This window comes from Suricata suricatta, chromosome 3, assembly GCF_006229205.1.
Source record: "Suricata suricatta isolate VVHF042 chromosome 3, meerkat_22Aug2017_6uvM2_HiC, whole genome shotgun sequence".
NCBI lineage: Eukaryota > Metazoa > Chordata > Mammalia > Carnivora > Herpestidae > Suricata > Suricata suricatta.
The window spans coordinates 135,501,706-135,516,533 of NC_043702.1; the positions used below are offsets into that span (position 1 = coordinate 135,501,706).

The window sequence follows — 14,828 nt, forward strand, 5'->3', positions numbered from 1 at the left end:
GGAGCCTGCTTCAGATTCTGTGTGTCCCTCTCTCTCTACCCCTCCCCTGCTCGTGCTCTGTCTCAAAAATAAACATTAAAAAAAAAAACCAATGTCATACGGGGGGGGGGGGCAAGTTTCTCTAGAGAGTCTGCCCTCCCTGCACTGTGCTCACCAAAAATATGAAGTGCCTCGGAGAGCTCATGAGATACTAGGCCCAATAGTCCAGCCGAGATAGTGGTCTGGGTGGGACAGTTTGTAACTGGTTCATTGCCCAACACCGACTCTCTCCTGTGTGTTGTGAGCAGCCTGCTGAGAATAGTGCGTTTAGGAAGCTGTCCTCCAACAAGACAGTTGTGCCTTCCTTTCCTTCACGTGACTTACCGGCTTGCGTTTGTGCCCTGCCCCTGCCAGGGCTCACACTACTCGGGGATTCCCAGCAGCAGGATTGGCCAGTCGTAACCCCCCAGCACCCCACACCTCGGGCCTCCAGACGTCTACATCTGTAGCCTCTCCAAGCGAAAATCAGAGCAATTGCAGCACTCCACAAAATAAGGGGACAAAAGCCAAATTGATCAGAGAAAATGCAGCCTGAAGGCTGACCCCAGGAATTTACTGACTATTTTAAAGAAGTTTGACAGACCTCAGTTTAATCCTGGAAAGGAATTTATAATAGATGCAGCAGCCAAAGAGGAAGGGTTTTTTGTCTACCACTAGCTTGCTCACCACATGCCTAAATCCTGTGGTCCTCAAAAGGTGACGAACGGTCCATAGAAGGAGGGGTCCTTCCGATCCCTGGCCCCATCACTTCGTGTGAAAGAAAAGCAATGCCCTGTCACACTCTCTTATTCTCTGATCTTAAGAAAGTAAAGACCAGAAGAAGCAAGCCAGCATTTCCCAAGGGGACTGGGCGAAACCCTACCTCGCTAAATCCCAGTGTGCACACGGACAACTTCCGGATGGGCAGGGGTGTGGTGCGTAAAACATCGCACCAGTCACAGGGCACTGCCCACAGAAGTGCAGACTGCGCAGGGGTGCAGCTCCTGAAGCAGGGGTCGCCCTCTCCCTCGCCTCAGGCTGGGTGATGGGTAAGAGCGAACCTGCAGGCTCCGCACGGCCACCGGCTGGAGGGCTCTGCCTCTCTGAGCACAGGCTTGGAGCACCAGCAGCCCAGAGAGAGGCAGCCAAGGACCACTGGGAATCCTCTGGACCATCTCAGGGCTGCTCCCTAGCGATTCCTCCCAACCAAGAGAGGCCGAAAAGCATGACTAGTTCTTGGAAGATACCAAAACATTCCAACTGAGTCAGCTACCACAGCAGAGAAAGCTCTTGTTTTTAAAGGACTGGGGAGGGTTAGCTGTAGGTGAGATGGGCTTGCAGACTCGTCTACACCGACTCCCGCACACAGACTCCATCACGTCATGTCAGCCTACAGGACCGGGGGCACCCAGAGACGGTCGGCCGACACGGCGGGGCAGACTGCACGCCTTCGCTGATTGTCGTTCTGTTCTCTCCACATTTTAGCTCTGATCACTTTGTACCCCTCAGCCTGTCTTGTGGAATAAACAATATGAGCAAAATAAAAGGGCACACTGGGCACCAAGGGGACTCGTCGGGCAGTCACTGTGATGGTCCAGGGCCACTCAGCTCCAGCCTGAGTCACCTGCAAGGAAAACCACTTCTTGCCATCAGGGATTCAGTGACAGGGATGGGGTTTCTTTAAAACCAAAACTGAGGAGTGTCGCCTGGCGTGGACTTCTGGGCAGGGAAGAAGTCATATTTTTCATGGCAAAAAAAAAAAAAAGAAGAAGAAGAAGTAGGGAACATGTATTCAATATCAAACGGTGGCCATCAAAGTTTTCACTGACCTTTAATAAGTGACTTTTTATTTTCAAAATCAGAGTTCAGTAGAGTGGTCCAGAAATCACTTTTATTATATTCAAGGGCTGTGATGCCTCTGTCTCAAGAATCTCAGTTCTGGTGAGAGCAGTGGTGCGGGAAGCATCTCACGAGACACGCCCGTCGGAGCAGAGTTCCCAAAGGCCAAGGTTGCCTGACAGTCACCTTGTGCTACCAAGCACTGAGCAGCCAAAGCCTGTAAGCGGGGAGGGGGGGGCGCAGGGGAGGAAGCCACCAAGCAGCACCTTAGCGCTCTAGGCTGTGCGCCCCTGTGCGGTGTCCTGACGAGGCTGTCTTCCCACTACTTCCCCGGGACAACAGTGCCCTAGCATGGTCCCTCGACCACCTAGGGACCAGCGGAGGACTTCCATTGAAAATAATGGAAATTCACATTGGCGCACTTTTGTTCCTTAAAAGGCAAGTCTCTTTTGATCCTTGAAGATATTCTCTCAAGCCGGGACGGGTAGGGTGGGGAGGAGAGATGTTTAAAAAGGAGGATGATCCATTTCATCGAGCCAAGAGGCGGGGCTAGTTGGAAAGTCGGGGTAGCCTACACTGCTTCCTGTGGAGATGTCAGAGGTGGGTCCCCCAGCCATGGCTCTCAGCGTCTGGCTCACTCCCTGCCCTGCATGCGCAATGATGCCCAAATTACTGTCCACCGTGTAATCCAGCCCATTGAGCAAAGGAGCGTGGGATGGCAGGGACGATATGGAGGATGGAGACTGGGGGATCCCATAGGGGCTCCCATCCCTCAAGTCCTGATAGGATTGTCCCGTCCCGTCCATGGAGAAGCTCCCATTCATTAACTGTCCGCCTGTAACGTCCCCCACGGTGCCATAAATCCTATTGGTGTGGCCAAGTTCTGAGAGAATCTGATCCTCTGTGGACAAAAGAACGGAGATTTATGGTCAGCCGCCAGGACTCCAGTGGTCCCTGTTCTTCACAACCTAGGAATACACATGACCAAGAAAGAAGCCCAAGGATGGCAGCCGTGTCGCTGCCACGCATGAGTCAGACACCAACACATCAACCACAGACTGACCCGCACCAGGGGGAAAAATAAGAAACACCTGCTGAGACTGAATGCGGATCCCAGAAGGCTGGACAAATGTTCGGTGAGTTTGTTGGTCCCATGTGGCTCATGTACTAAGGTGGCCGCACTAAAGAATAGGAATGCCTGAGGATTGTGGGTCATGTGTTTTCAACCTTACAAATGGAAACTACGTGCTGACAAGGTTTAATAGGAGGGCTTTCAAGCTGAGTAAGGGCTTGGTTTGGTTGGTTGGGAAAGAAGCAGGCCCACGTGGTCAGGACAGCTGAGGGCCACTCTTAGGCATGTATATAAAATCCTTCTGTTCTACCCGGAAAAGAGGGTCAATAGCAAAGGACTTGGTTTCTCTCTCTATCAAATAAGCTTTTCACTGGGGACAAGGTATTGACTTGATTAAGGCAAATGGTCCTTCTTGTTTTTTGATGAATTTTATTAAGGGTTTCTAATGGACTCTGCACTACCTAGAAGAAGTCATCTCTCCAACAGAGGTGTGCACTTTTAATCTTAAGAAATGAAAAGTTCTATAATTACCCAGAGAGACCCATGGCATGTCAACCTGGGGACCCAGCTGCCCCCAACAGGAAAGAGCTGCGAAGCAAGACTTAACAATCCTGCCTGTTCCAGACGTTGATTTCTCAGGGCAGATGAGACTGGATGGCTTTCCTAAACCCCCCCCCACCCCCGCCAACGGGACCGGCAGGTGGGCATGGGCCCTTGAGCCCTTCCCAGGGCCCTGTAGGGCAGACCTCACGAGTGAGTCACAGTCCTCTCCGGGCATCGTGCTCTGGTAGGCAGCTTATTCCATCCCCCGCCCCCAGCCTCCTTTTCTATTCCCACCCTGGGCCTGTGCACCAATTCATATCAAGCCTCTCCACACCCATTCCTTCTGATCACCTGCCCTAGGCTGCCCCCAACTCCACCCTGAACATGCAAAGGGGGAAGGAGAATTCATGCCCTTTAAAAGGAGGCAGAGAGAGGAAGGCTCAGCTCCACTAGAAAATGGCCATTACTTGGCCTCTTGCCAACACCTGCCATACGGCGGGGCCCTCTGTGGGGGCCACAGGCTTGCTGTCAGGACAGTCATACCTCCGAGGATAAACCTGTGCTGAGCTTCCCCCAGACACACGCACGGTCAGCTGTGTTCACTGAACCCCACAACAACACTGTGAGATGGGCAAGGATGCAGTTCATCCCCATTTACAGAGGGGGAAACTGAGGCTCAAGAACAATGAATTGGCTTGAGAAAGCCGCAGCGGGCAGCCAGATTTCGGACCCGTGTCTCCCCACTCTTTCTATCCACTGTACCTTCCACAGTTAAGGGCTGGGTACATGAGAACGGTTATGGTTATTTGCAAATAACCTCCGGATCCGAAACATGCAGTCACTTGCAGTTTTGCTGATGCACAAATCCGAATGTAGCGCATGCTGCAAAGCTTTTGTGCAGGGGACAGGATGAAGTGAGCAGTGGGGGAAGGGATTTCAGAGGGGAGGCCTGTCCCCTTCTCACAGGCGTTCACAGCGTTGACTTTCCAGGGCATGGGGCCTACGGAGCTTGCCCTCCCCCCTCCACCACCAGGAGAGGACATGGGTTGGGGGTCACTCCAGGGGATCCCAGGAGGAAGGCCAGTGCCTCCGAAGAGGAGGGAAATGCAGGTGAGGGGCTGAGGGCACGGGCCGAGACGCAGCTGTCTGTTCACGGCTGCCCAGGCTGGTGAGAGAGAGCCCCAGTCAGCAGGAAAGGAGGGGAGGCCTTGGGGCCCACGATCCTGGGGAACCCGGCTTCCACATTTCAGCAGCAGAGCTCTCTTGTTTTCTACTCCTTGTCCCACCTGTCGTGGCCTCTGCCGGCCCCGCCCCCCCTTTGCTGCAAGTCGCAGGGAAGAACCTGTGTGCAGGAGGCAGCTGTCAAGGCCTCAAGAAAGATCCCTCCTGAGTCAAGAATTACTGTTTCCCAGGGGCCTTTCCAAAGGCCTCGGCCTCGCCCCTCCAGCCCTGCTCACCTCGGAAGCTCAGCTCACTGTCACTAACCCCACAGTCCTCGGCAGAACTCTCCTTCTCCTGCTTGCCGCCTCCCCGGCTCCTCTTGACGCTCTTATAGAACTGCCCCCAGCGGTGCCGCCCCGCGTCCTTCTTCAGCCGCTTCTCCTTGGCCCTGCGGTTCTGAAACCACACCTGCCGCACGAGCAGAAGGGACACACTCGGGGAGCGTCCACCACAAACCCAGAGCCCCTGGGGTCCCCAAGACAGGCAGCTGGAGCCAGGCACTGAAGCCTCCAGGGAATGCCCTGTGCCCACGGCTCCCTCCGCCTGGGCCTCAGCACCCTGTCCTTGTGTCCACAAGCTTCCCGGGGTCACAGCCCGGAGCCCCACTCCCATGGCGCCCCCTCAGCCTCGTTCCTGTGGAGTGTGGAGGGCACAGGACACCCCCGGCCCTGCGGGAGGGTGCAGGCCTGGGACCCCCAGGGGGGCAGAGCAGGCCAGGGGCCGGGGTCACGGGAGTCTCACCTGTACGACCCTCATGTCCAGGCCGGTCTCCGAGGACAGCTGCTCCCTCACGTGCCGGGCAGGCTTGGGGGAGTTCTTGTAGGCATTCTTTAATGTCTCCAGCTGTTTGGCCGTGATGGTGGTCCGGGGCCGCTTCGCTCCGGCCTCAGAGTCATCTGCAAGGAAGACCCCCTCTTACAGGGCTCTGCCTGCCCGAAGAGGCTGGGGCTCTCCCCCTTCCTCCTCTCCTCACACAGCCCTGCCCACCATGGGCAGAGCCATGGCAGGAATGGTGAACAACAGAGCCCCCGCCCCCACCGAGCCCCCTCCTCAGCGCAGGCCCCCCTGACTCACAGGAAAGTGAGGACAACAGTCCCTCCCTCAGCTCCCCGCTTTTCTCAGTCCCCCGCCAGCCCAGGCCCCCAGGGGCTCCCACCAGACTGAAGGTGGACAGTCATTCCACAAGGTTCCCTGTCCTGGCGAACACTCTGATTGGACATCCTTGTGAATCAGTAGCTGGGCTGTGAGGGTGAACGAGCCAGGGCGGGTGAAGTGTGTTCTGGGCCGTCCCAGACGCCCCTGCCCCTCCTCGCCTCAGGCCCCTTCCGGGTGGCCTCCCTGGGCTCAGCGGGAGTGACCCCTAAGCAGTGGGTCATCAGCTATGGGTCAGAACCGGAAACTTTTGAGGACGTAGGATGGATGGGATGAGATGGGACAGATGAGCGCAAGCACTGCTTCTTGGGACTTGCTTGGTGCTCACTAAATGGGTGTGGGGAGCTGAAAGGTAGAATGAGTTTCTTTCTCTGGGTCATAGCCACCGTTCTTAGAAAACCACTGGTCTCAAGAGTCTTCAGGACAACACGAGAATGATCAGCCTTCCGTGGACTCTGAGCAGAGCCTCCATCCCTGGTCAGAGGCTGGTTTGTTCAGTCCGGCACAGAGGCACCTGGACACAGTCTGCAGCGCACAGCCAAGTGCAGACGTCTTGTCTCCTCTCCCAGCATGAGACTTACATTCCCTCCTCTGTGTGGCATCCCCGAGTCAGCAAAGAGCAGGCCAGCCTCCCTGGCCCTGGCCCTCTGGGTTTTCTGTGCTTCCTCCTCCGTGTGTCCTAGAAAACGTCTCTGCTACATTCCCTCCCTGTTTGTTTCTTTCTTCCTTCCTTCCCATTCAAGAAAACTCTCTCTTAGGAACAATAATAGCCAACGTTTCCTAAGCCCTTACTGGGTGCCTGGAGTGATCTGAGAACTTCATGTGCATACAATGCTCACGACAGTTCAGAAAAGGTTTTCTTGCAGCCCGAAGGCTTGGGCTCAGCATTCTTGTTGAGTGAGTGAGTGATGTGGGCGAGTCACCTCCCCACTCTGAAGCCTGGGGCGGGGCCGCCTGCCCTGAGTGGGGCTGCGTGTCATTCAGGCCAGGTCCACACTGCAGTCACGCACACAGCAGAGGGAGAATGAAGTCTCCCCAAGCCCCTGCCACCCAGTCCCTTCCCTGGAGCCCTGGATCCAAAGAGAACGGCTTTTAGAGCCTGCAGAGACTGCGGAGAGCCTCTGAAGTCTCTCTACTTTCAACTCTGTTATAAGGAATCAACCCCTTCTGCCCACATGTACAGAGATAATAGCATGCCAGCGTCTGATGCCACTATGAAATAGTGCCCTTTTGAAATACCTGTTCAGGCTTTAGATATAAAATTTGAAACCAGAAAACCATCAGAATTTTAATTCATCAAGAATTGCCTAATTTTTGAATAGGCTGGCCTCGTGATTTAGAAACTGTGGTCACCACGGCTGAATGGCAGCACCCCTGGGATATACCCGTTGTCCTGGGCTGGTGGTGCCATTGGGATAGGCCCTTCATCCTGGGCTGGGGGTCCCTCGGTTCAGAACTGCTGTCTATGTCCACAGGACTTCCTTCTTGCAATTATGGGAAGTATTATCCTGTTATTTTAACATTCACTGTTATTATAATTTAAAATCTTTTTTATATCCTATAACAATGTCATCCAAGTATTCATTAAGTAGTGGTGGCAGTGCTTGTGCTGAAAAATGTACCCAAAAATCAATAACTTTGGTACGGAAGTTAAATGTGATAAAACGCTATGAGGAAGGCCAAGCGAGACCATGATATCCTAGGCCGTTAATTTAGGAGAGAGCATTCTGTGAGGTATTAGAGAGAGTGCTGAGAAAATAAAAAGTAGCATTAAGGCAAAGATACACTTCACCGGTTATGGATTTATGTGCTTCCAGAATACATCCCCCCCTCCTACTTTTTACATTAATTCCTATGGGAAAATTAGTCTTAAAATACGTTAGTTTTGAATTATGCAGGGTCTCCTAGCACTTGTCCCTGGCATAAAATGCAACCTCATTATATTGAAAATGCAAATATCCAGGGAGATGTAACAAATGAACAAAATCATTCACACGAAGATACAAATAGCTGAAATTGGGTCCTTTGTGTAGCACAAGGGAGGGAACCGTAAGCCCGAAAGAGGGTTTAGATTAACAAGGAGGAATTAAAGCAAAAAAAAAAAAGCCCAAAATCCCAAAGCAGATAAAGGTCCCCTGCTGCCCCAAGGATCACTCGGATGTCCCAGGATGGGGTGGGCCCTGCCCCGCTCACAGCGGAGGCAGGAGGAACATGTCTGGAATGCTGTGTCACCTCCCGCCACTCGAAAACCTAAAGCAGATCCTACCTCCCTGTCGCCCCCCTTCCTTGCCGGTCTCACCCCCGTTCAGCAGCCTATCACAAGCCTCATCCTTTCTGACCCTCAGGAAACCACTCCACGTGGCAGGCGCTGTACCGCCTCCCACACTGAGTTGAGGAGCCGAGGTTCAGCCATTTATGCAGCTGGCCAGGGCCCCCCCACATTAGTGACTTGAGCAGAGATGCCCCCCGGCCTCTGATGCCAACTCCAGTGTCCTACAGAGGTCTGCTGCGGCACACATGACCCCTGATAAAAGTGTTTGCCCGACTCTCCTTCTCACCTCCCCACCTAAGTCTCCCCCTCTTCTTGAACCATCCCCAGCAGAGGTGGGTGCCAGGCCGGGACGCTCAGGGTCCAAACAGGGCCTCCGATGAGGAGAAGCAGCTGCCCGCCGGGAGGGAGCTCATGCACTTAGTATCTCTGGGGAAGGGCATCCGAGTTCCAAAGGCAGCTTGGGATCTCGGAGTCCATCTGCCTTGATGGCTTATCCCCGACAAGATGCCCTAATCTTCAATGACATCATAATCGATTCCAAAGCAACAGCATCGAGGGAGTGTTAAGGAAGCCAGTAGATGAATGCATTAAGGCAAAGAGCCTGGGAACGGGCTTGCTGAGGTCCCAGAAAGAAGAGAAAGGGGACTGAAGTGCTGCCCATCCCAAAAGGCCGTGCTGGAGGTACTCTAGGAGAAGAGAGGATGCCCTGACTCATGCGCCCCTGCAGAGCCGTCCTGCCCGCCACACCAAAGCCAGCTGCCTCTCCAAAGGGACCCCTGTACCTCTGCCTCCTCACCACCACAAGACCTTTCCTTTAAACTGCAGTTACTATGCAAAAAAATGGATTTCTCCATATATGGATCAGATCTATATAGCATACATTTGCCTGGAAAGATCTAGAAGGAGATGCATGAAATTGTTGTCTTTGTGGGGTGTTTTTTTTTTCATCAAGCCCCAGAGCTGTCGAGAGCTCCTTTCTGCAGTCACACCCTGAGTAGATAAAAATTCTAGTCAAAGGCAAATGACCTTGATGTCTCGTGAATTTTGTGCATCTGAGATTTCCAGGTTGAGTTTGGCCAGATGCCCGATTTGGGGCTAGGGTGAAGGGCACACCACCTGGGAGCACCACTGTGAGTGAGAAAGCTGGGGGGGCAGGGGCTACAGGAGACGGGGAGTCAGGCTTGGCCTTCCTGAGAGGTCCTGAGGGGTCCCCAGGCTGTCTGGGGCCCAGAGCAGCGGCAGGCTTTCCCGGTGAGCCTGACATCAGCCTCAGCCCTGCAGGGTCTCTGCCGGAGACCCTGGGCAACAGCTCTGAGGGGCCATGGGAAGGGGAGGTGGACGGGAAGTTATATGGTAGATGGGAGTCCAAATGTGAAGACTCGCCGAGCACTGGCGCCTGTGTCAGGGATGTCGGAAGCCACACGGAAGTGCGAGACTCAGCCCTCCACAAGCCCACGGTTTGAGAGTGGAAACAAAACACAGTTGACTGAAATAGGAGCTGACGTGGGCCAAGACTAGCGCTCTCGCTCACTGAGGCCTTTGAGGCGTGGGATGCCGTGGAACATGTGAACCCCAATACCCAAGGCTGATGGGCAACCCCGATGTCAGCTGTAGACAGCGCTCGGTCCCAGCCCCACCCCAGACACGGAACTGCCAACAGGAAAGCACAAGGTCCCTGGCTGTTCTTAAGCCACCAAGCGGTGGAGGGGACAGGCAGGCTCTCGCTAACCAGAACCTGATGGGTGAACCCAGCAGGTGCTGGGGGCAGGGGTGGGGGGTGGGGGGTGGAGAATGCCCTTTCCTGCAGAGATCTAGGGATGCCTCTCACAGGGGGCAGGGCGTGAGCAGGGCTCCGAGGAAAGGGCCTCTGGACAGCGGGCACCGCCCGGGCAGAGGTGGGGGGGGGCGGCACGCGCGGCTTACCATTCTGCTTGGCCGTCTCGTAGTCCTCCTTGCACACCAGCCGCCCGTCCTCCATGAGGTAGAACTCATCCCCGGTGGCCAGCTGCCGGTTGCAGATGATGCAGGCGAAGCAGTGCAGGTGGTAGACAAAGTCCTGGGCCTTGCGCACCACCTGGGTCGGGGGGATGCCCTGCTGGCAGGCCGTGCATTTTGTGCCGAAGCGCCTGTTCGGGCAGCAGGGAGGGATTGGAGCTCAGTGGGGGGGGGGGGTGTCTGGCTGCCCCCCACTTCCTCTCATGTCAGCCCTTCTCCCGCCCACCGCTCCGGGGTGTCCGTGGGCATCAAAGCCTGGGCCACCCGTGCTTACCATCCGGTGGCCCTGTCTCCGCTAACCTCATTGCTTTGTGCCCTGGGCTCTTTCCCCACAAAATGCAGAGGCTGGATCAGAGCGAGTCTCCCGTGCCTCTTCCGGGCTGACATGCTAGGGCTCCCGCGTGCCCGGTTAATACCCCTCCTAGTCCCCTCTGAGCAGGCTGCTCCCTCCCCTCACATCCTGATCTCCAAAGTTATGGTGACGCCTGGAGGACCAGCCCCTCGGGACAACTGTGTGTGTTCATGGGCTGGTGTGCAAAAACATCCAGCTAACACCCTCACATCCTGATCTCCAAAGTTATGGTGACGCCTGGAGGACCAGCCCCTCGGGACAACTGTGTGTGTTCATGGGCTGGTGTGCAAAAACATCCAGCTAACACCTCGTCATGCTCCCACAGGAGGGCCCGGAAGACAGCACGCGCTGGCGTCTGCACTGGGGTTCTGGAGAAACGGCTTTGGCAGCAAGAGCAGGGCTCTCCCGAAGTCTTCTCTCTCCTGCCTCTCCCCTCCGTCTGGCACACGCCAAAGCCCCCTTCATGCCAGCCTCCACCCCCTACCCATGCACAGCCCTGGAAATGTGCCAGTCTGAGGTGGGGCCAGGAATCTGCATTTCATATGCCACTGGGGACAAGGTGCCCACAGACCTCAATGCTGCTTTGGCCCTCTTCATGGTCTACACCCTTCTAGACCAGCACTGAGGCAAGAGGAAGGTGCCCGCTGCCACACCGAGCCAAGGGTGGGAAGGCAGGAGAAATAGGTTGAAAATACAGTCCGGTGGGGTCATTTAAGCCTCCTTCCCATGCTGCCCACAGACATGGAGTCGCACCAGTGGTCATAGAGGCCGGAGGGGAATCTGGGGCCAGTGTAGACACGGGTAGTGAAGGGGGTGCTCCGATACAGGTGAGCCTTCCTTCCTTCAGGAGGGAGGTGGGAGGGGTTGGAGAGGCAGGGGCAGAGTTTAAAACAGCAATCAACCTAATTATTCATGACATTTCACACAGCAGAACTTTATCTTCTTCAGGATGAAAGACTTCGCCTAATGGATCTGGGGAAGGTTTGATTTTAATGGTCCTTTTAACTAATGCTTATAGGCAGCCTGATTTCCCCTGAAAGGACAGTACATATTTCATCCACATTAATACCAAATAAATTAATTATGGTCATGGCTATCATGATGAATCCCAGATTAATGCAGAATGATGGGTCTCTTATGCAGTAATGATACCTGCGGGGGGCTGCAGGGGCCTGGGGCAGGCATGGCCGGCCGTGGCTTTGGAAGCTCCCCTCCCAGGAACACAGTGTCACAGAGAGACACGCAGGGGGTCTCTAAGTCTAGAAGTGTGGCCCAGGGGGCTGCTCTTCTGAGATGAGGTCTGAGAAGGGTATTGGGGTGTGAGGGGCTGGGGTGTCTGGCTTGGAAGGACCCCAGACCCCTGAGCTCCTGGAAAGCCTCTTGGTTTGGCGAGGAGGAGAGGGGAGGGGCACAGGAGCACACCTCCAGGGCAGGTGCTCTTAGCCCGAGACGCAGGATGGGCTCTGCAAACCCCCCCGGAGTCATTCAAATTTGTGCATCATGAGGGGTTTCATCAGATTTTCAAAGTGCCACAGGACCCAGAAAAGGAGAGTTAGCGTTTGTGGAATTAACAAACCAGCAAATAGAGAACCATGCTGTTAGAGGAGGCACACGGAGATGGCTAAACCTGAGGAGGGAGAACAAAGCATACTGTTGCTTCGAGGAAGTTCTACACCTCCCAGAGCACCGGTGGATCCAGGCTTCTTCAACAACTGCTGCCTAGCCAGGTCACTTGTGTTAAAGGAGCAGGTAATCAGGCACCCAGTTCTATCCTGTGTGAGTACGTGCATGCGTGTGTGTGTGTGTGTGTGAAAGGAAGCCTGTGTATATGTGTTACTAGAGTGTGTTTTCAAAATGCCTGCAGTTTGTGTATCTGCAGAGGGCGCGGAGGCGTGGAGGGCTAAGTGGAGGCTCCAGAACCGAGTGAAGAACCCCACGGTAGTGCCCTTGGAGGGGACCACGTCTCTCTCACCACTAAGAAGTAGGCTGTGGCCGTCAGTGACCAGAAACCCAGCTGACACCAGAGCCCCAGAGACATGAAAGATAACGGGGGTATAAATTTAATCTACACACCGACAGTGATTCATGCATAAGGGTGGCGAGTGCACAAGAAAAATGAAAAATAAATGGACTTTCCCACCAGCGTTTTTTAGCGATTGAAGCAATTTCCCTGATTGTGGGATTTATACCGATGGTAAGTGGAAGGTGCTCCTTAGAACCCTTCTCCCCTGGAGCACCGCCAGTGGGATCCTCGATGTGGGGGACCATGTGCACCCCCTTGACCCACAAGGCTCCCAGAGCACAGCCCAGCAAAAGGGGCACCCCCACCTGCTGGTGAGAGCCCTGGCCCTAGAATAAGGGGGGTGTGGTGAGGACACGGTTCCCAAGCTCCCAGAGCTCAGACCAGCTGGGGTCACAAACAAGACAGCCGTGCCCGGATAGCTGGATGACTCCTTCTGTGACAGGCAATAATGAGACAGCCATAGTTAAAATCCCCTGGTCCAAAACAAGGTATAACTGTGAACTTGGCTGCTACGCAGAAAGGCAATGTCTAACCAACCTGACCAAATTTGAGGGATGCTGGCGTGGGGGTGGAGCTGGACACCTTTTTTTCTTTAATGTTTTACTTATTTTTGAGAGAGAGAGAGAGAGAAAGAATGTGAGCAGGGGAGGGGCAGAGAGCAAGAGAGACACAGAATCCGAACCAGGCTCCAGGCTCTGAGCTATCAGCAGAGCCTGATGCAGGGCTCGAACCCACAAGCCCTGAAATCGTGACCTGGGCTGAAGTCGGACGCTTAACCGACTGAGCCACCCAAGCACCCCAAGGAAAAGGCTGAGCCACCCAGGCACCCCAAGGAAAAGGCTTCTGAGAGGTTTTCCAGGCAGTCCTGGAAGCACCCCGTGTGCACTGGGCCCTGCCTTCTGGCTGCAGCCAGCCGTTCCCTGCTCACCAGAAGGATCATCTCTCTGGCCAGGCCTCCAGGGACAGCCTGTCTCCCCAGGGAAGGCAGCTGGAGCAGATCCAAATGACAAAGAAAATGTGAGAAAGGACTTGCTAATGGCCCACATTCCTTTCCTGCTCAGACCAATATCACTGGAAATTCTCTTATCCCTGCCCAGCATGTAGTTCAGGCACCAGAGACCGACTGAACCAGCAAAGGCATGAACGCATGAACCCCTCAGAAAGTGTGTTTGGGGGCATGTGGGTGGCTCAGTTGGTTAAGCGACTGACTCTTGGTTTCAGCTCAGGTCATGATCTCACAGTTTGCAAGTTCGAGCCCTGCATTGGGCTCTGTGCAGGCAGTGTGGAGCCTGCTTGGGATTCTCTCTCTCTCTCTCTCTCTCTCTCTCTCTCTCCCTCTCTCTCTTGCTCTCTGTCTCTCTCTCAAAATAAATGAATCAACAAACAAAAACACATGTCTAAAACATTGGGGAAGGACACAGAACACAAGAGCTCCCATCAAAAGCTTTTCTGAGAAAGGACTCAAACTCGGGTTGCAGTGAGGCCGCAGTTGACGAAAACACAACCCTGCATCCCACTTTGTGCCATCATCATTCACATTCGACAGATGTCACCTGTGTGCCCAACACAGAGGCAGGCATTATGACTCTTCTAGCAGTTTCTCTTCTAGCAGAAGAGAAACTGAGGCTCAGATAGGTGAGGTGTCGGCGCCGGCTCGCAAAGGCAATGAGAGAGAGAACTCGGAGCTTGAACTTGGGCTTCTGACAGCTCTGCTGGCACCTGGCGGGCATCACAGCAAGCCTCCGCTGCCCTGACCCCAGAGGGGAACTTGAGGAGAGGGGCCCTGCACTGCTCTGAGCCCCAGAGCATGAGACCCCCAGACCTGCACTGCAAGGGCTGCCCGGGGACCCTTTGTCCCGGGGGGTGTCCCCACAGCATGGCAACTGATGCTGCTCGCACCTTCCACACCTGTGCACCAGGGCGGGCATCACGAGCTGGGCAACTGGCTGGGGAAATGCATCAGACGTCATAGCCAACATCCAGGGCCTGCCTGTGACCCGGACAGGGGGCCAGACCCGTGTTCTCAGTCTTACCCTTGGCTCCAGTGCTCAGCCTGAGCTCCCGTCTGCCCCATTTACCTGTCCACCCCTGCTGCTAACAACAAGCCTGGTGGAACCACTCTTGGGTGGGGGACATGGGGGACAATCCAGAAAGAGGGCTACAGGCAGGCCCTGTAGACACCACAACCTTCTAGAAACAGATGCACATAAATCCTATACCACGGGTGTTCTGGCACATCCTGGCTTTAAGTTCTGTCCTATGAGCCCAGGTTCCATATTCTGGGCACAGAAATGCTATTAACAAAAGCAGTTCCCGGGGCACCTGGGTGGCTCAGTTGGTT

The 14,828-nt window shown here is 54.7% G+C and overlaps 1 protein-coding gene across 1 annotated transcript in view; it reads right to left on the minus strand.

Moving 5' to 3' along the window:
* Positions 1–1,832: 1,832 nt before the first annotated feature.
* LHX4 (LIM homeobox 4) overlaps positions 1,833–14,828 on the minus strand; it is a 41,356-nt gene continuing 28,360 nt past the window's right edge. The window contains exons 3-6 of the mRNA XM_029933107.1: positions 10,041–10,243; positions 5,435–5,589; positions 4,930–5,101; positions 1,833–2,758 (exon numbers count right to left, since the gene is read on the minus strand). Of these exons, the coding sequence (XP_029788967.1) occupies positions 2,364–2,758; positions 4,930–5,101; positions 5,435–5,589; positions 10,041–10,243 (925 nt within the window). The 3' untranslated portion in view covers positions 1,833–2,363. The remainder of the gene's footprint in view (positions 2,759–4,929; positions 5,102–5,434; positions 5,590–10,040; positions 10,244–14,828) is intronic.